Source organism: Octopus bimaculoides, chromosome 26, assembly GCF_046866305.1.
Source record: "Octopus bimaculoides isolate indiv1 chromosome 26, ASM4686630v1, whole genome shotgun sequence".
Lineage (NCBI taxonomy): Eukaryota > Metazoa > Mollusca > Cephalopoda > Octopoda > Octopodidae > Octopus > Octopus bimaculoides.
The window spans coordinates 18989233-19010906 of record NC_142953.1 but is presented as its reverse complement, the minus strand read 5'-3'; the positions used below and the strand labels follow the sequence as shown (position 1 = coordinate 19010906).

General features: G+C 39.7%; 1 protein-coding gene across 1 annotated transcript in view; it reads right to left on the bottom strand.

The window, feature by feature from the left end:
* LOC106881697 (uncharacterized) overlaps nucleotides 1–21674 on the bottom strand; it is a 187526-nt gene that overhangs the window by 32835 nt on the left and 133017 nt on the right. The window contains exons 8-11 of the mRNA XM_089342393.1: nucleotides 20081–20330; nucleotides 6863–6927; nucleotides 6270–6287; nucleotides 3858–3875 (exon numbers count right to left, since the gene is read on the bottom strand). Of these exons, the coding sequence (XP_089198519.1) occupies nucleotides 3858–3875; nucleotides 6270–6287; nucleotides 6863–6927; nucleotides 20081–20330 (351 nt within the window). The remainder of the gene's footprint in view (nucleotides 1–3857; nucleotides 3876–6269; nucleotides 6288–6862; nucleotides 6928–20080; nucleotides 20331–21674) is intronic.

The window sequence follows — 21674 nt, the reverse complement described above, 5'->3', positions numbered from 1 at the left end:
AGTTCCGGGTTCAGTCCCACTGCGTGGCATCTTGGGCAAGTATCTTCTACTATAGCCTCGGGCCGAATAAAGCCTTGTCAGTGGATTTGGTAGACGGAAACTGAAAGAAGCCCGTCATATATAAGTATATATATATATATATATATATATATATATATGTGTGTGTGTTTGTGTGTCTGTGTTTGTCCCCCTAACATTGCTTGACAACCGATGCTCGTGTATTTATGTCCCCGTCACTTAGCGGTTCGGCAAAAGAGACCGATAGAATAAGTACTAGGCTTACAAAGAATAAGTCCCGGGGTCGATTTGCTCGACTAAAGGCGGTGCTTCAGCATGACCACAGTGAAATGACTGAAACAAGTAAAAGAGATAGTATATATATATATATATATATATATATATATATATATATATATATATATATATATATATATATATATGAATTACAAACAATAAATTAAATAGAGAAATACAATTGACATTCCCTTTGAGGGAATTGTTTTTTCTTTCATTTGTTATATCATAATATATTTATGTATTACCTAAGTTATATATGTATATGTATATAAATATTTGAAAAAATGAGGAGATGGCTTTTTATAAATATTATTATTAAAATAAAAATTATCAAAAAATGCTATCTCTTCTCATTTTTTCAAATATACAATACTGTACAAAGAACTTTCTTTTTATTACTCTACTATATATATATGTGTACACACACACACACACACACACATATATATATGTGCGTGTGCGTGCGTGTGTGTGTGTGTGTGTGTATTTATATACATATACATGAGGAATGCTCAACAGTTGCTGGCTTTGGCTAAAACAAAATAGATGAGAACCACTTCATTATGATTTTATTCAATACATTCCCCTCTTCGATTCACACACATTGCGGTAGTCCTTCCAAGGTCTGTAAAAGAACTTGGAAAGTTGGGCCTCCAGCCAGGTCTTTCATGGTACTCTTAAAACCAGACACTTTTCAGTACCCCTCTTGTATATATGTGTATGTGTGTATATATATATATATATATATATATATATATATAAATTTAATAAATGGAGTAATACGCATATGTTAAATGAATTCTTTTATTTCCAACATCTTTATAAACATCACTTATTCCTTTGGAAGGAACCATTTGTAATCTTCGAAACATATGTTGGAAATAAAAGAATTCATTTAACATATGCGTATTACTCCATTTATTAAATTTTTATATTTACTCAATTACCCAAAATAACAGGGAGTTTCTACCTCATAAACAGGAGTTACACCACAGTCATTTTGTGATCTTTGCTACCTTGGTATCTATTAACCAATTTATTTTGTCAGAGTTAATTATTAACTAAGAGAAAATAAATACATATAATAAAATATATATATATATATATATATATATAGCTGAACATTAGAAGCATCAGTTGTGGTGTGCAAGAGAGACGATTGCGCTGGTATGGACATGTGGTGAGAATGGATGAGGATAGCTGCGTGAAAAAGTGCCACACCCTAACAGTTGAGGGAACCCGTGGAAGAGGTAGGCCCAGGAAGACCTGGGCTGAGGTGGTGAGGCAAGACCTTCGTACATTGGGCCTCACCGAGGCGATGACTACTGACCGAGACCTTTGGAAATGTACTGTGCGTGAGAAGACCCGGCAAGCCAAGTAAGATTGTTGCCAGTGCCCCTGGACTGGCTCTTGTGCGGGTGGCACATGAGATGCACTATTTTGAGCGTGGCCGTTGCCAGTACCGCCTGACTGGCTCCCGTAGGATTTTCGAGTGAGATCGTTGCCAGTGCCCCTGGACTGGCTTGTGCGGGTGGCACATAAAAGACACCATTTCGAGCGTGGCCGTTGCCAGTACCGCCTGACTGGCTCCCGTAGGATTTTCGAGTGAGATCGTTGCCAGTGCCCCTGGACTGGCTTGTGCGGGTGGCACATAAAAGACACCATTTCGAGCGTGGCCGTTTTCGTGCGGGTGACACGTAAAAGCACCCACGACACTCTCTGAGTGGTTGGCGTTAGGAAGGGCATCCAGCTGTAGAAACTCTGCCAAATTAGATTGGAGCCTGGTGTTGCCATCCGGTTTCACCAGTCCTCAGTCAAGTCGTCCAACCCATGCTAGCATGGAAAGCGGACGTTAAACGATGATGATGATGATGATATATATATATATATATATATATATATATATATGTATATATATGTCTGTCCTTGGCTGGCCTCAAATCTCACCTGCGAACCCATGGAAAACAAACCTCACCCAGCTATTCTGATTATATGTCTGTGCACATGTTTGAATGTGGTGTGTGCCAGAGGGTTTGCAAATCCAATGGGGGTCTTAAAAGACATGTTAGGATCCACAATGAGCAGAACCTACTTGCAGGTATTGGTAGTGCAAATCAGAGGTGCAATCTGTGTGGGTGTTTTTTCAAAACACTGTCTGGTTTAAAAAGCCACATCAGACGCCATGAAAGGGCTAAGGTGTAGGTGCAGGAGGTGGTCAAACTCTGTTTAAGGAGTAGACAACCACCATATATGTATATATAAAATAGACCACTAAGTGGACTGTTAATGTGCTAGAGGAAGATCACTGAATAGTTCTCAAAGAAAAAATCTAGTGAAGCAAAACATACAAGCAAGACTAGTGAAAATTACAGAAATAAATACAAAGATTATCTGTAGACCAGGTTTCGAAATCAACATTTCCTTACCGAAAATATCTGTTTCTCTTCAGTACAGAAGGGAAGAAAAAGAGGAACTGGCCGCTGGTCAAGTGACAGCTGCAGGGAGAGGGAGCGACAGAGAAAAGAAGGGGGAAGTGGATAATATATATATATATATATATATATATATATATATATATATATATATATAACAACAAAAATACAGAGAAAATCACATCTGTAATTGTAGAATACACCTTACAAAGCCAACAATTATTTCTGTTGTATGAACATGGTTAGATACAGGAAATATTCTTAAAATTAATATATCTAAAAATTCATGTTAACACAATGTTTTCAAGGCTGTCCAAAATTAATCAAATTCAATGTGAACTAATATTTCCAGTACACGAACGCATGCAAAAAGAATGTTAAGAAGAAATATAATCTAAAGAAAACTACTTATGTATTTTTGATGCCAGTGGATAACAAAAGAATAAAAAACAAACATAAGAATTCTACATTACAACAGTTAGAAACAGAGATTCTATGACAACTAGTTATCTATTCATTAAATATAGTAAATTTTTTTAGGAAAATTGTGCTTATTATATAACATATGAAAATCAATTATAATTAATGATATATTTAAATGCCTTCTGAAATTTGTGACAGCATTTCATTATAAAATTCCCATTAAAATTTAATAAAATTAATTTAGAAGTAATTATAAAATACATCTCTTCAAGACAAAGATTACATGTAGAATTGCCAATGCTGTACGATGGTGCGTAACTAATAATGACCTATAGGCCAACTGGTTCAGTTTTGGCCTGGGGTTACATTATCGAAGGTGCTTTGTCTTTTATTCAGGCATAGTGTATCTTGGACAACATTATCTAATGTATCCAGTTGTTTTTTCTGGCATAGAGTATCTCAGACAACATCATCTAATGTAGTCTGTTCTTTTATTCAGGTATAGCGTATCTAGGATTACATCATTTAATGTGTCCTGTCTTTTACTCTGACATAGTGTATACACTACCTAGAGTGTCCTTCACATTTTCAAGTCAGAAAAGTACACTTTGATAGGCATCTGACTTGCTATTTCTAGCAGGTTAACTAACCCTTTGTTGACTCGCTCATTAGTTTGTCTTAATATGTGAAGAAGTTATTACTTACGTTTCTTGGTGCTTTTATCTGTAGAAGAAAGAAATGAAGAAACATGAAATTTGGCTTTTACTATTTACAGCAGTCATCTACCCCCCCCCCCGCCTCCCACAACAAACCCTTCCAGCTCCACCACACTTTTAAGTTTAGTGGTAAGGTGTAAAGACAGCCATCACACTTAGTGACGACAGGTACATACGTATATATCTATCTATCTATCTCTCTCTCTCTCTCTCTCTCTATATATATATATATATATATATATATGCATATATATATATATATATATATATATATATATATACATATATATATATATATGGCCCTGCTCAGTATGTAGAAAAGGAGTAGGTAGTAACTCTATAAGATGTACCCGGTGCAAGCTATGGACACATAAGAGGTGCAGCAACATCAAAGGCAGGTTAACTAGCAAGTTAGTTTTTGTTTGTGGCAGATGTTCAGGTGCAATAAAGACTGCAAACAAACAGGAAACAACTTCTATCTCATTCCAGGGTGAAAAACTAGAGGTAGTCGATAGCTTCCGCTATCTGGGCGACCAAGTTAGTAGTGGGGGTGGGTGCGCTGAAAGTGTAGCTGCTAGAATAAGAATAGCCTGGGCAAAGTTTAGAGAGCTCTTACCCCTGCTGGCGACAAAGGGACTCTCACTCAGAGTAAAAGGCAGACTGTATGACGCATGCGTACGAACAACCATGCTACATGGCAGTGAAACATGGGCTGTAACTGCTGAGGACATACGTAAGCTCGCAAGGAATGAAGCCAGTATGCTCCGTTGGATGTGTAATGTCAATGTGAATACCCGTCAGAGTGTAAGTATCTTGAGAGAAAAGCTGAACATTAGAAGCATCAGTTGTGGCGTGCAAGAGAGACGATTGCGCTGGTATGGACATGTGGTGAGAATGGAGGAGGATAGCTGCGTGAAAAAGTGCCACACCCTAACAGTTGAGGGAACCCGTGGAAGAGGTAGGCCCAGGAAGACCTGGGCTGAGGTGGTGAGGCAAGACCTTCGTACATTGGGCCTCACCGAGGCGATGACTACGGACCGAGACCTTTGGAAATGGGCTGTGCGTGAGAAGACCCGGCAAGCCAAGTAAGATCGTTGCCAGTGCCCCTGGACTGGTTCTTGTGCGGGTGGCACATGAGATGCACCATTTTGAGCGTGGCCGTTGCCAGTACCGCCTGACTGGCTCCTGTAGGATTTTCGAGCGAGATCGTTGCCAGTGCCCCTGGACTGGCTTGTGCGGGTGGCACATAAAAGACACCATTTCGAGCGTGGCCGTTTTCGTGCGGGTGACACGTAAAAGCACCCACTACACTCTCTGAGTGGTTGGCGTTAGGAAGGGCATCCAGCTGTAGAAACTCTGCCAAATCAGACTGGAGCCTGGTGTTGCCATCCGGTTTCACCAGTCCTCAGTCAAATCGTCCAACCCATGCTAGCATGGAAAGCGGACGTTAAACGATGATGATGCATATATATACATATATATATATATGCATATATATACATATATATATATATGCATATATATACATATATATATATATATGCATATATATACATATATATATATGCATATATATACATATATATATATATATGCATATATATACATATATATATATATATGCATATATATACATATATATATATATATGCATATATATATACATATATATATATATATATATATATATATATATATATATATATATATATATATATACATATATATATATATATATATTTATAATCATAAATATATAGGGATTGACAGTAACCTGCTTCTCCAACATACTGAGAATTCAGAAATAGCAGTCAACAACAACAACAACAAACATCACAACAAACACCAATGCCATGGCCTCATTGACAACTACCACCCCCATCACAACACAATCAGCTACTACCGCGTCATACTAATATATACTTTTGTTATTTACACCACCTGTCCTCGTCTGTTGTTATTATTTGTATATTCTCCCATATATATATATATATATATATATATATATATATATATATATATATATATATGCATGCATATATAAACACATGCACATATATATATATATATGCATGCATATGCAAATATAAACATATATACAGAAACATACATACTGACTTACACACATGCATGCAAACACACACGCATAAACACTCATTTGATATTATACACATAGCCCTCCTATGTGATAGAAGATCAGACCTGTGTAATATGTATGTACAATGTTTTGTTGTGTTTTGATGTGCTATTTTCTTTAAGTTGTGTATATAAGTCATGGGGTACCCTACCTAATGTGTGTACAGTGACCAATAAAGCTTTTTATAGATGGCTGTATATGTGTAGGGTGTGGCAAATGTTTGTTGGTTGTGGTCAGTTTGATGCAAGAAAATATTATACTTACATTTTATTCTTGCTATATCTGTTGTGTGGGGGAGAAATAGAAGAGAGAGAGTTGGATAAGACAATGGCAACATTAGCAACAACATCAATATCAACTGTTTCAACAACAAGTATTACAACCACACAGTAACTATCAGAAATAGTACCACCGTCACCATTGTCACAGTTACTATTTGTCATCACAATGACCACAATCAAGACAACTACAACAGCAGCAACCACCACCATCACTACCACCCTCCACCACAACAAACAACCAGCTTCACAACAGCCATTATCACAAATACAAATAGTATCACATCTGCTGCAACACAACAATTAGGATGACCATCACAATGACTGTGGCCACAATATCAACCATCACCACAATCGCCGCCACCGCCACCACCACCGCCACCACCACCACCACCTCAACAACAACAACAACAAACATCACAACAAACACCAATGCCATGGCCTCATCGACAACTACCACCCATACCATAACACAACCGGCTACTACCGCAACAACCACAACAACAACTACTCCTTGCCCATCACTGCCTGTCACCACAAAATTACAATATGAACAACAGATAGAAATGTTATACTTACAGACAGCTTGTATGATGATAATTATAATGAGTACCGAAATGACTGTTACGTAGATGTACTGGGCTCTGTGAAGGATATATATATATATATATATATATATATATACACATGTATTTATATACATATATATATATACACATATATTTATACACACACACACACACATATTTATATATATATAAAACACAAAAATGGGACAAGAACGCAATACATCCAGACAGTTAAGTGATACAAAAAAAGGGACAACAAAACATCCAGACAGACGATACAAAGAAAACAAGGACGGGTTATTCGGAGTTTTCTTTCCTCAGTTGAGTTCCAGATTATCTTTGCAATTTCAGCTGATTATCTTTGCCCGGCTAAGTCGGATATAGGGACACTAAGCAAAAGTATATTAGATAAGTATATCCCTGTAATAATTGGAAAACTTAAGCTACAACTGTGGTCCAATTCTAAGCAAGTAATAGATTGGTTCAATTCTATTAGTGATAAAGATAATGTCAAATTTATACAATTTGATATAGCTAATTTCTATCCCTCAATTAATCCTTCTGTTCTTAATAAAGCATTGTGGTTTATGCACAATAAAGCTGGGCTTTCTAGAGAAGAGATTAATGTAGTTTTAGCTGCCAGGAAATCTTTTATGAGGTTTAATAACAAAATTTGGATTAGAAAGGGTACACCTGATGCGTTTGATGTACCTATGGGTAGCTCTGATTCGGCCCAGGTTGCCGATGTGGTTTGTTCCTTTATACTTGATGAGTTAGCTGATCAATTCCCAGATATCAGAGGGGGTCTGTATAGAGATGATTGTCTGCTATTTCTCAGAAATAGTTCAAAACAGCAAGTACAAAGGATAAAAAATAGATTAGTTAGATTTTTTCACAGAATGGGAATGGATATTATTTTTGAGGACAATATATCTGTAGCTAATTTCTTAGACGTTACGCTTGATCTGCATAATAAATCATATAGGCCATATCATAAACCTTTAACTAACCTGAGGTATATCAATAGATCTAGTAATCATCCAAAAGCAATAACAGATAACTTGGTCCATAGTATATCTTTAAGATTGTCCAACCTGTCTGCAAATAATCTGGTTTTTGAAGATGAGGCAAAGTTTTATAACTCCGCTTTGCTGGAAGCAGGATATAATGATAAGGTATACTATATTAAACCAGATTCTGCTTCCTCTATTGAAGATGTTAATAATAATAATATTAATAAAATTGATAATGTGAATAATAGCAATAAGGGTAGTTATAAAACTAACAATAATAATAATAATAAGAATAATAAGAATAATGTTAACCCATTCAGTAAGCTAAAGCATAGGCCAAGATCCAACGATAGTGTACCAGGGGCTGAAAGTAGTAGGCTTAAGTTTTTTAGGGATAATAATGTAGGTTGTCATTCTAGGAAACAGGATAGTCTATGGTTCATCGTCCCTTATGGGAGGCAAGTAAAATCAAATTTAGTTAGTTTATTCAGGAATGTAGTTAGGAAACATTTTCCAATTAACTCGCTCTACTATAAGGTTATTAACGAGCATAAGGTAAGGTTCGGATTTTCAAACACCAAGAATTTGACCCAAATTATCGTCGCTCATAACTTTAAACTTTTATCCTCAAACTCTAGTCATAGTTCTGTTGACATAAACACAGAGGGTAATAATAATAATAATACAGGCAATGGTCGAGATGTTAGTCAAGACCAAAAGGATATGGATAATACCACTAACTTTGGTAATAAACTAATAGAAATATCTGAAGATAACCCTAATAGAATAAGATTCCTTAGTGCAAATGCTAAAACTAAAAACATTGTCTATAGGTGTAATGTTATAACGGATAAGAAGATTTGGAGTTATATCGGGGCTTCGTCACTTGAGGTCTCGAAACGAATTTCTAATCATTACTCTTCCTTTAGGGATAGGAGTAAGCAATATAGTACGGCGCTTAGTAATTTAGTTTGGAAATTGAAAGATGAGAAAAAGGATTACTCCCTTGAATGGTTGTTAGTAGGCAAATCGATGCCGTACGACAAGGGTAAAAGTACTTGTTCGTTATGTAACTTGGAATTATTTTCCATACTTTTTTCCAAGGGTCACCTAGTTAATAAAATAACGTTTAAAGCTTACAGATGTCTACATATGTATAGACATACGTATGCATTTTATAAATAGGAATTACCGGAATGTGTATAGGCACAAGTTCGAAATTAAGGAAGAGGTATATTCATCTCTATATATCTTACTGGAATTAGGTCTGTGGCGCAAATATATGAGTGTATATGTATATGGGTGTAGGTATACATGTGGAGACACGTGAGAGTGTATGTGTGTATATATGTATATATGTGTGTATGGAGACGTATGTGTATGTGTGTACATGTAGACATATATAAGCTTGTGTGTGTGTATGTGCATATGTATCGATGTATATATGGAGGTATAGCTATATGTACATATGTACGCATGTGTGTATGTGAGTATGTATGCGTATATATGTAAATGTGTGTGTGTGTGTATCTGTGCGCGTGTATGTGGGTGCATGTGTATCTGTATGTGTGTATATGTATATGCATGCATATGTGAGTGTATATATGTGTTTGTGTGTATATGTGTTTGAGTGTATGGTTATACATAAAAAATACATATAAATATATATTGGTGTGTGTATCTAAGTATAGGTATATGTGTGTGTGGGGGTACGTGTGGGCATGTGGGTGGTGGTGTGCGGTGCGTGAGCGTGGGCGGGTATAATTAATGAATTAATTAATACACTATCGTTATAGGAAGATCCGATAGGAAATCTTGATGTACAGGGGGGATGAATTTTTGGCAAGGGATTTTTACGCTGTAAACCGGGCGGTGTACGTCGCTGGATTTCGGTTGACTGGTTTGTTTACATTCTGTAAGAAAATAACGATGGTAGGTTGCGTGCCGTCGATTATTCTTTCACCCTCTTGGATGATGTGTGTGTTTTGCTAATAATAGTATTGGTGATGGCAATAATGCGACCCTGATGAGATGGAGTATCCAGAAATTTGTAATATGTTGTAATTTGTTACAATATTTTACGAGACATCTGATGATGTGGTTTATTTTTCCGGGATACCCTATTGAAATGTGCATAGGTTTGGCTTATTGTGGTTGTTTCTGTTATTATAATTGTTGCTGCAATAAAGTATCTTCAATGCATTGATTTTGAGCTCTATCCTTTAAGAGACATGTATACATATATATATATATATATATTTATATATATATATATGTATATATATATATAGTACAGTGTCTGAAAGTTGTTGAGTACCACATATTCCCCTCCATTTTCTTATTGCTATATATATATATATATATATATATATATACACACACACATATATTTATATACATACATACATACATATATTTATATACATACATACATACATATATATATATAGATATATAATTTATATAAGGGCACTACTATACAATAATGCCTCACGCTAACAGTGACTCCATAAGTCAAAAATTTTTAGGAGGTTACCTTTGAAAGTTGCATTCCCTCACGATCGGTAAAAATGTGTTTATTATAGTAGTTTTGACTTATGGAGTCCCTCTTAGTGTGAGGCATTATTGTATAGTAATGCCCTTATATAAATTAAATATATTTATGGAAAATAATGATGGTTTTTTTTCCTTATGAGGTTTTTCACGTTAAACTGCTTGATAAATTCTTATAAAGTCTTTATCCTAATATTGTATTATATATATATATATATATATATATATATATATATACACACACACACACACACACACCTCGCTCGAATGTCTTGACACATGTAAAGACATTCGAGCGGGGTCGTTGCCAGTGCCGCTGGACTGGTTCCTGTGCAGGTGACACATAAAATACACCATTTTGAGCATGGCCGTTGCCAGTACCGCCTGACTGGCTTTCGTGCTGGTGGGACGTAAAAGCACCCACTACACTCTCGGAGTGGTTGGCGTTAGGAAGGGCATCCAGCTGTAGAAACTCTGCCAAATCAGATTGGAGCCTGGTCAGTCCTCAGTCAAATCGTTCAACCCATGCTAGCATGGAAAGCAGACGTTAAACGTTGATGATGATGATGACGATACATAAGTCAGTAAATGTCGGGATTGAAATTTTCAAACACTTCTTAACATACAAACTTCTCAGTAACTGTATTCCCTTCTCTCGCCTACCCACTGAAATACATATAAATTTACTTCTTGTTTCTCTAAGAACAGACATAAACTTCCTGTTTAAAAAGAGTCCATAGCCCCAACTAAAGAGTATAAAACCCACAGAATTGTCTCCGCTTATCCACATTTCCTGTTTGACACATAAACATTCAGCCTTTTTAAACATAACACTAAAACTAAAAAACATGCATCCTAATCTTTCTAACAATTATCTACATGGATTACCATTGAACTTTAAAAGCTCAAAGACAAAATAATGTATTGATATCTTTATTTTTTAATATACTTATTATTTTTTTGTAAAAAACATTATTTTCATTTTCCCACTTCTTGAAAATTTGCCATGCAATGAAAGCCGGTTAGAAACCCTTTTTAACCCTTCTTACACACATCTATATTAAAATATGTTTTCAGTTTAGCATGCTGCCTTTTTATTATTATTATTTTTTCCTTTACATACAGTCAAATCGTCCAACCCATGCTAGCATGGAAAGCGGACGTTAAACGATGATGATGATGATGATGATGATACATACACACACACACACACACACACAAACACATATATATACACACTTATATTTATATACATATATATATATATGCATATTTATATACATACACACACACACACACATATATATATATATATACATGTATTTATATATATATATAAATATTTGGCAAGTGAAATCGAACTAAATTCGATGACTGGCACCCGTGCCAACGTCGTCTCCTTCATTGGACATGAAACTCAGCTTGCGAAGACTTATTGGGGCAAGCAAAAGCGAAATCGGGATGGCACCTGTGCCCAGCATCGCCTTTCTGGCACTTGTGCCCATGACATGTGTAAGGATTTTCGAGCGAGATCGTTGCCAGTGCCCCTGGACTGGCTCTTGTGCAGGTGGCACATAAAATACACCATTTTGAGCGTGGCTGTTGCCAGTACCGCCTGACTGGCCTTCATAGGATTTTCGAGCGAGATCGTTGCCAGTGCCCCTGGACTGGCTCTTGTGTGGGTGGCACATAAAATACACCATTTTGAGCATGGCCGTTGCCAGTACCGCCTGACTGGCCTTCGTGCGGGTGATACGTAAAAGCACCCACTACACTCTCTGAGTGGTTGGCGTTAGGAAGGGCATCCAGCTGTAGAAACTCTGCCAAATCAGATTGGAGCCTGGTGTTGCCATCCGGTTTCACCAGTCCTCAGTCAAATCGTCCAACCCATGCTAGCATGGAAAGCGGACGTTAAACAATGATGATGATGATGATGATGATGATTTATATGTATATATTTATATATAGGGCAAACAGGTAAATGGAGAGGATAAACAATTGACAAACATCAGCCTGTAGACATTCAATTATACCTATTTATTAATTGATTACAATCATATGCATGAGTGATCCTAATAAATGAATGAAATAAGCAAATAAACAAATACAGAGATACATAAAATAAACAAATAAGAATAAATGAGTGAAAAAAAGTAGTAAACTCTTACAGCTGTTTCTACTATGGAGTTGCCCAACCTGCCAAGTTTTCCACATCATACCAGTAATGTACAGGGATTTTACAAAGGTTGAACAAACATTGGACAGGGGTTGGACAATGGTTGAGCCCCAAGGCTTCATCAGAGAGATCAAATGTTAGGAAAGTAACATGGGGGAAAGTAAGTTAAAATGATAAAGTAAAATAAAAATAACATAATAGAAATAGTAAAGAATGGTTAGAATGTCATTTCAAGGTATCGTAATCCATGGGATTACATCGTATGGTAAAGAAAATCACTTTCAGGAGTAATTTTCGGTGGCTAAGAGAGTTACATTGTGTTTCAATCGACCATGTTTGGATGGTGCTTTTTATGTGCCATTGGCAAGGGGAGCCAGTCAGGTGGCACTGGCATTGGCCACAACTACAATTTCCATTTGATTGTGATTTTATTTTGATTTCATATATATATATATATATATATGATTCCCTTACATTTCCCTGAGAAGTTTACATTTTTAACATCGCTGATTCCTATGGATCGCATAAATTGTAATTCTTCGAAACATGTGTCGGAATAAAGTATGCAGTTATAACATGCGTTTTCTCCATTCCTTAGATTTTTAAATATACTCAAATACCCAAAATATCAAGGAGTTTCTGCCTCACCAACATGAATTACACCACAGTTATTTTGTGATCTTTGCTACCTTGGTTTCTATTAACCCATTTATTCTATCAGAATTATTATTTTTTAGGATAGAGTAAATACATATAATTATATATATATATATATATATATATATATATATATATATACGCACACATTCACACACCCACACATGTATATCTATCTATCTTTCTATCTGTCTATCTATCTATCTATCTATCTATCTATCTACCTACTACCTATCTGTCTCTCTGTCTGTCTATTTCTCTATCTATCTATCTATCTATCTATCTATCTATCTATCTATCTATCTATCTATCTATCTATCTATCTGTCTGTCTATCTGCCTACCTTTCTACCTTTCTATCTATCTATCTGTCAGACAGATAGAAAGGTAGACAGACAGACAGACAGATAGATAGACAGACAGACAGACAGGTAGGTAGGTAGATAGATAGATAGATAGATAGATTTCTTTTATTAGCCACACAGGGCTCAACACAGATGGGACAAATACAATGTAGAGCTTTTCTTTTTGGGAGGGTGAAAGAGAGAAAAAAAGAAAAAAAAGGGGGGGTTGATCAAAAGGGATCGTAGGAAAGAAAAAGGGGGAGTTCGATCAAAAGGGATTGGAAAAAAAAAAAGCGATCAATAGGGATCGTGTATCACAGTAATGTTCTCGTGTTAAAAAGGGTAGGACAGTTTAGGTTTAGCCGTGGAAAGAAAAGCCTACGGAAAAGACCAGACCACGGTAACCTTGGTCAATATTGTCATTGAAGAAACTATAACAGTAAGTGACTCTCTTTTGCCTTTTTGTTTTTTTTTCCTGGATTTCTTTTTCTAGTTCATAGGGTTATGCTCAAGGTGGCTCCGTCATTCACACTTGCCATTCTTGCTACATTCACCCATCTCTTTTTGAAGCATTCACTAGACAAGACTTCCCTTTCTACTCTCACCTTCCTAGAAAAGTAAACAGATAAATAGATAGATAGATAAATAGATAACTTTCTTTTATTAGCCACACAGGGCTGCACACAGAGAGGACAAATACAACTGTAGAGCTTTTCTTTAAAAAAAAAAATTTTTTTTTAAATTAAAAAAAATATAAAAAATCCGATCAAAAGGGATCGGTAGGGGCAAATAAAAAAAAAAAAAAGGTGGGGTATCGTATATCACAGAAAATGTCAATTGTGTAAAATGGGGTAACATTAGGTTTATCCATGGAGAGAAAAGACCATGGTAACCTCAGCAAGGAATAGACACATGAGAGCGAAGTGCTCTCTCTCTCTCTCTCTCTTTTTTTTTTTTTTCCTCGATTTATAGGATCATGCTCAAAGAGGTATCGTCACTCGCACGCAACATCTTTGCTACATTCACCCACCTTTTAATGAAACTTTCACGAGACAAAAACTGTCTCTCTATTCTCACCTTCCTTTTCAAGTGATACTTGAAAAAGTTGATGAGTGATTGGCCAGAGAGGTAAGTTTTCGTCTCTAATCCTTTCGCTCGGGTCCACCACACACATTCTTTCACCATGGCCACCAGTATGATGAACACTGCCTTGCCTTCCCTGTTGAGGGACGATGGTGGAGCAATTCGCACAATAGACTCGGCCGACAGGCGGACTCGTCCCACACGTGACAGCAGCCGGGCAGGTCGGTCCGGTGTGTCTTGAACCGTGCCTGTAAAGCTTATCCCGAACGGGTAATGCTTCTCGATAGCACTGCCAGGCCAGGGATCTCTGGTGGTTGTCCATAGGTCCTGGCCCAAAAGTTGTCCTGAACAGGCGGGTCAGGTGTTCCTCGTCGACGCCCAGATTCTGCCTGAGATCGTCGTCGCACCTCCCCTCCACTAATCCTCTATAGAACGCTTTTGTGGAATCAAAGTTGCACAAGATCGGTCCCGGACGGCAGAGTTGCTTGAGAGCAACGCGACACTTGCGGTGCCATTCGCCGAGCCTAGGTCTCTGTTTAATCCACGACTGCAGTTCGGCTAAGGAGATGAGCTGCGGGAAAGCGCGCCGCACAAACGGCGACCACACCTGTTCACCATCGTCTATGAAGCGCCGGAGATGTCGCAGTCTCAGCGCATGTCTGCGCATCATCAACCACGGCATACTCAGCCCTCCATTTAGCGGCTGTTGACAGCAAATGGATCGCCTAACGCTTCCCTTCCACAAGAAGTGGAAGAGTATACGTTCCAGTTTGGTGATGGTAGGGTCGGGACAAGGCACGACAGTCAGACGGTATTCGATGACGGATGCAATGTACACGTTTGCCACCTCCGCCCAACCTTTTAGGGATAGCTTCCTCTCGGCCCATTGCCGGGTGAGAGTGACCACCCTAGTCGTTATTTCGCCCCAGTTCTTCTCCATTTGGAGGTCCGGACCGAACCAGACTCCGAGCAATTTAACCAGCCCGTCGGTCCAGCGTCCCACAGTGGAGACGCTGTTAGACGGCATGGGCTTGCTTCTCCAGGTGCCGAGCTGCAAGCCCACTGACTTATCCCGGTTAATTTTTGCTCCCGTTACTGCTTCGTATTCTTTTAGTCTCTCGCCAACCAGCTCAATGTGCCTTTGGCTCGACAATATGACGGTGACGTCGTCTGCGTATGCAGACACGCTCGTCCCACGTCCCAGCTCTCGTGGGATGCCCCTCAGCGTCGCCAGCTTCCGCAGTAGAGGCTCAAGAGTCAATACATACAGAAGGGCCGAGAGGGGGCATCCTTGACGAACCGAACGCATGATGCCGAAGGGTCTGGATAGATGACCGTTTACGCGAACTACCGAGCGGATGCCGCTGTATAAGGCAGCGATCCAACCGCAGAAGACGGGACCGAAACCAGCCGCTATGAGGACAGCTTCCAAGTAGTGATGGTCTACCCTATCGAAAGCTTTTGATTGATCCAAATTGATCAGCGCCCCACCCATGCCAGGTTCCTTAACTATCCTGTCCATGATGTAGCGGATCAGATGGAGGTTGTGATGGATACTCCTACCTGGCATGGCGCACGTCTGCGCCCTGTTGACTAGTTTCTCGATGACAAGCGCCAACCTCTCGGCTAACACTTTGGTCAAAATTTTCAAATCTGCGTTGAGCAGAGTGATGGGCCGAAAATTATCTATGACATTCCCCTTGTTTGGGTCTTTCTTTAGTAGTGCCACTGCTCCTCGCTTTACAAAAACGGGGATGCTCCCGTTTTGCTGCCAGTTGCAGTAGACAGCTGCCAAGATGCCTCCAAACAAATCTGGCATATGACAATAAAGTTTGTAGGGCAGACCATCCAAGCCTGGCGACTTGTCTCCCTTGCAGCCTGCCATCGCATCCCGTACGTCCGCAGCTGTGATGGGTCTTTCACAACATTCCGCCTCTCTTGCTGAGAGTCATGGCAGGCCATGCAGGTAGGCACTAAAGTCTACTCTGCGTTCTGACCCACCAGTTGTCCCAAACAGTCGGGCAAAATGCTGTTGAAAGGCCTCGCACATCCTTTCAGTAATTCGAGTAATTCGCGCCCTTCTTCATCTGTCAGAGACCTAATGGTGGCTCTGTTGCCTCGTTGCGCCTCCGCTACTCGGGCCTCTTGGGCCGCTCCAACTCCCTCGTCCCTCAGACGACGCATCCTAGCTCTGACAACGCATCCTTCGTGTTTGGCGTTGAAGTGTTGGTCGAGGGCCAACCTCGCCGCCACTACGCTGGACGCGATGCCAGTACTAAGTACCTCTTCTAATTTCTTAACTAGGTCTCCCTCTATTCTATTTCGGTCTAATGCTAGGGCCTTACTGTACCTAACCGATTCTGACTTGATTGCTTTTTTGAGGGCATACCACCATCTCTTGCTGATGATGGCACCCGTTAATGCTTTCTTAACTAAAGTGCTAATCCGGTCCCTGTAAGCCTGGCGTGCCGTGAACGACGCGTTCAGTAACCGGGACCCTGTCTATGTGTCTTATCTAAGTCAAGCGTACAAGTGACAAATTTGTGGTCTGTGTAGCTGACTATGTGGAATTGTGGACAACCTACTCTATCCTTATCCACTGTCCTACAGAATACCCTATCTAAGTACGATCTGGACGACTCGATGCGGTTACTCTATGTCCACATTGGCACATTCGGGTGGTCCAGTCGGTACCTGTCAGACAGTTGGAAACGTCTGAGCAGGTCTTTGAGGCTTTTGCATCCCTTTCTATTGCTATCGCTACCTGCGTAATCTAGATGCGTGTCCAGGGTAGCGTTCCAATCCCCCACTAAAAGTAAAGGTCGAGACGTTCCCAAGAAAACCTCTAGACGTCGATAGAAATCTGGCCGGCCTGTTAAAGACGGTGCATAAACTGCTATCAGTCGAAAAGCACACCCATTGCTGCCATCGACATCCAAGATGACCAGCCTACCCTCCGGGTCTTGGAAAATTGCTTTTACGTTGAGGTCCAAACTCTTCCGAAGAAGCACCGCGGTGCCTCCTCCACCCATTCTCGGCAGACACGGAGAAAAATAAATGTTGAAATGTCCGCCGAACATGTGCTGGAGGGCCCGCAGGCTGTGGAGTCTGGTCTCACTGATGGCTATGACATGCAGATTTTGTGACTTGATGTCGTTTAACAGATACCCTTGTTTCCAAGGCGACCCCAAGCCACGTACATTTATACTGCCTATTTTGAGCATGATCCTATCAAAATTTGTGTTTTACACACGAAAGGAGAGAGAGAGAGTTACTTACTGTCCAAAAGTTCTTGGTTCTTCGCCTCACAGTCTTCTCTCAGAAGGTCTTTGTACAGTTTTTTAGAGGAATATTTCTGGAATCTCCCTACTGCATCCGGGTAGAGAGATTTCAGTGTATTGTATGTGCTACATGTTACGTGTATGATTTTGATGTGTTGTGGTGGTGTTGTGCGTGGGTGATTGCTTGTTTTCGTGTCATTTTCTGTTATGTTAGTGTTTGACCTAATATATTTCATTAGGTCTGGATTGTTTGTGTTTATCACTGTCAACATTGTTGTGGGGTTCTGTGTTGGTGTGTTTGTGTTGGTGTTTTTGTTTTCTGTGGATGTGTTGGTTTCGGGGCTGGTAAACCTCCCCGCTTTGTTTGTTTGTTTTTCGGTTCTTTTTTTCCTCTTTTTCTTCTTCCCCCCCCCCCCCCCCGTGGCCACTTGCCAATGCTCTGTGTCATCTTCATCTGACAACATGTTGGAGGAATCGAAGGGTGGGAGGGGAAGGGTGTTGGGGTCTATTTTTGTGTGTGTTGATTTTGTTGCTGGTGGTGTTGGTGCTGTTTCGTGACAGTTGGGATGTGGTGTTTGGGTTTTTGGGGGTGGGGTGGGAGTCTTTTTCGTGTTCCCTTCTTCTTGTGGGGTTGTTGTTGTTGTTGTTGGTGGTGGTGATGGAGCTGATTCTATTCTTGGTGGTACTGGTGGTGTTGTTGTTTGGTTCGGCTGGCTTGCTGGCTGCTGGCGTTTCTGCATTTCTTTGTACAGCTGCTTGACCAGTTGTGCATATGGTGGTGTGGGCAGTAATGCTGTTTTTTTCTTGTGGTTGTTGTTGTTGTCTTTCTTGGTATTGTTGCTCCTGGGCTACTGGGCATGCGTTTCGAAGGTGAGTTTTGCTACTACAAACGTAGCAAACTGGCCTTCTGTCTTCGACAGCAACATGGAAACTTGAATCCTCTGTTAATTGGATTCGGTGTGGAATTTTGTCATAATTTGCTGGATCAACTTGTACCAGGAGTTGAAATTCCTGGCCAATCCAGTTTTCATTGTACACGGCAGATGCTTCTAAAATGTTTATTTCCTCCTCTATGCCGAGACATATGGCAGATACGAGCCATTCTTCCTCAATTTCAGGAGGCACATTCAAAATCTTTATCTTCGTAACCCTACGACCAAGGTATGTAGGGATCATGAGCAGGTTCTCGTGTTGTAATGACTTTGTGGAGAGGTCCTTGGCTCGCTGCTCGCTGTCGAGTCTTACCTCTATTGTTGCAAACTTCGTTCCTCTCGTTATATAAGTTTTATAAGACCATAGGAGCCTTAGGCACTTCTCAACCTTTTCTTGAGTGAATTTTTCTGGAGTCTTTGTCTTTATATTTATGGTTCTGTAGATGATAGTTTTTTTTTCTATGTTTATTTTAAAGTCCGCAGGTGTTTGAAGATGGACTGTAACGTCCTTTTTACTTAGCATGCTTTTGCATGCGAGTAATTTCTCTTTCGATATATTCAATATTCTTTTTCTGGGCTTCAAAGCCTCGGCAAAGTTTGTGTTTGTTGTGGCGGTAGTGGTGGTATCAGTGGTGAGGACAGTGGTTTTGTTAGCAAGGACATTTGTGTCCTTGTTGTTGCTTCACTGGTGACGGTGGCAGGCAAGACTGCTGTAGCAGCAGAGTTTTTACAAGTGATGGTGGTTGAGGCAGCAACAGTAGATTCAGAATCATTGCTCTTCTCCACCACCTGTCTGCGTTCATGCGGAACGGCATTAAGTTCTTTCGCCTCTGGCATTACATGCGGGAAATCAGCCTTGTTGTATACCATAGCCATATTTGCTTTACAGCATATGGCTAGGATCGAGGAAGATGTTTTTGAATTTTTGGAAATAAGGCTCTAAATAAAGCTATTTCCGATTTGAAAAATATATGTTCACGCAGTATTTTGTGTTATACACAACTTATACAAAATTTAAAAACAAAATAGGTCTTTTAAGAGGTGAAAAATGCAACTTACATGGGAGCCGATGTGTCTACCGTCCATCCATGATGATAGAGATAGATAGATAGATAGATAGATAGATAGATAGATAGATAGTGTGTGTGTGTGTGTATGTGATGGTTCAAACTAATCGATACGCCACTTACTTAAACAAATCCAGATTATTCTCTCTGTCCGTTAGGCAGGTTGCCTTTTTTAAGTAATGCATGGTGGTGGTCTTCTGTGGTTTCTCAGTCATGTGACGGATGGTGGCTGAGTGTTTGGATTCTTTCGTTGTTTGCGCTGAGAGCCTTTTTCTTACTTCTCTTACTGCTGTCGTCACTGGAACAGAGGGACTTCTTGTTGTTTTCATGGATGGGACCATGACGGTCGGCAATGGTGGGTCTCTTGCTTTAGCTTTCAATTACAAAGAACAACAAAAAAAAGAAGAAAAAACAAACACATAAAAAATATATAAAGAAAGAAAGAAAATTCATTTGTAAATACTGAAGTAGCAGTAGTAGTAGTAGTAGTTGCTGTGCTGGTGGTGGTTGTGGGATTGTGATGGTGATGGTGGTGGTAGCAGTGGTGGTGGTCGTAGTAGTAGTAGTAGCAGCACTAGTGGTAGTGATAATCTTGCTATTGTTGATGTTTAGCCCCAGGTCAGATCTGATCCCACACACTACAGCTATATCAAACACCACCCCACCCAACCACCTTCATTGCAAACAGGATATTTAGGACTCATCCAATCCAATGTGACCTTCCCATCTGCGAAAGAAAGTAAGGCTGAAGTGTAATTTCAGGGAGATCTAGCTGTTATGTCAAGCAGACAGAGCAACCACGTAGAGACCCTTCCTTTGCTTTATATATAAATGGGGCCCTAACAGTCACCACCATTTTGGGTCACAACAGGTCTGAAAGTAATGAGAGTCAAGGGGTGACACCATGACCTCCACAGCTCTGGAACTCTTGCTTTCCAACCACATAGTGCCAGGTTCATGGTACTTAGAGCAAGCATCTTCTACTAAAGCCTTGGGCTGACTAAAACCTTGTGAATGGATTCGATACAGAGAAACATTGGAAATTGTAGTTGTGGCTGATGCCAGTGCTGCCTGACTGGCTCCCATGCTGGTGGCACACAATAAGCACCATCCATGCGTAGGTCGTTGCCAGTATCGCCTGACTGGCTCCCCGTGCTGGTGGCATGTAAAAAACACTCTCTGAACGTGGTCGATGCCAGCCTCGTCACCCCAACTGGCTCCTGTGCCAGCAGAATGTAAAAAGCACCATTCAAACGTGGCTGATACGAGTGCCTCCTGACTGGCTCCCCATGCTGGTGGCATGTAAAAGGCACCATCCGAACATGGTTGATGCCAGCCCCCTCGCCCAACTGGCTCCTGTGCCGGTGGCTGAACTTGAACTCAGAATGTAGAGATAGATGAAATACTGCTGAGCATTTCACCCGGCATGCTAATATTAACATGATGGGTTACTATATATGTTTATAGAGTACAAATTTATTATTCTTATATATGAATGTTGTTGACAGTGACTTTGAAGTTTGAACCAGCTAAACTATCATCACACTACCTCTGACAATGGCTTAGCTGGCTGAAACTTCAAAAACACTGTCAACTACATTCTTGTATAACAATGAAATATATATATATTCTTTTATTCTTTTTTATTATTATTTGTTACAGTCATTTGACTGTAGACATGCTGGATCACCACCTTTAGTAGAACAAATTGACCCCA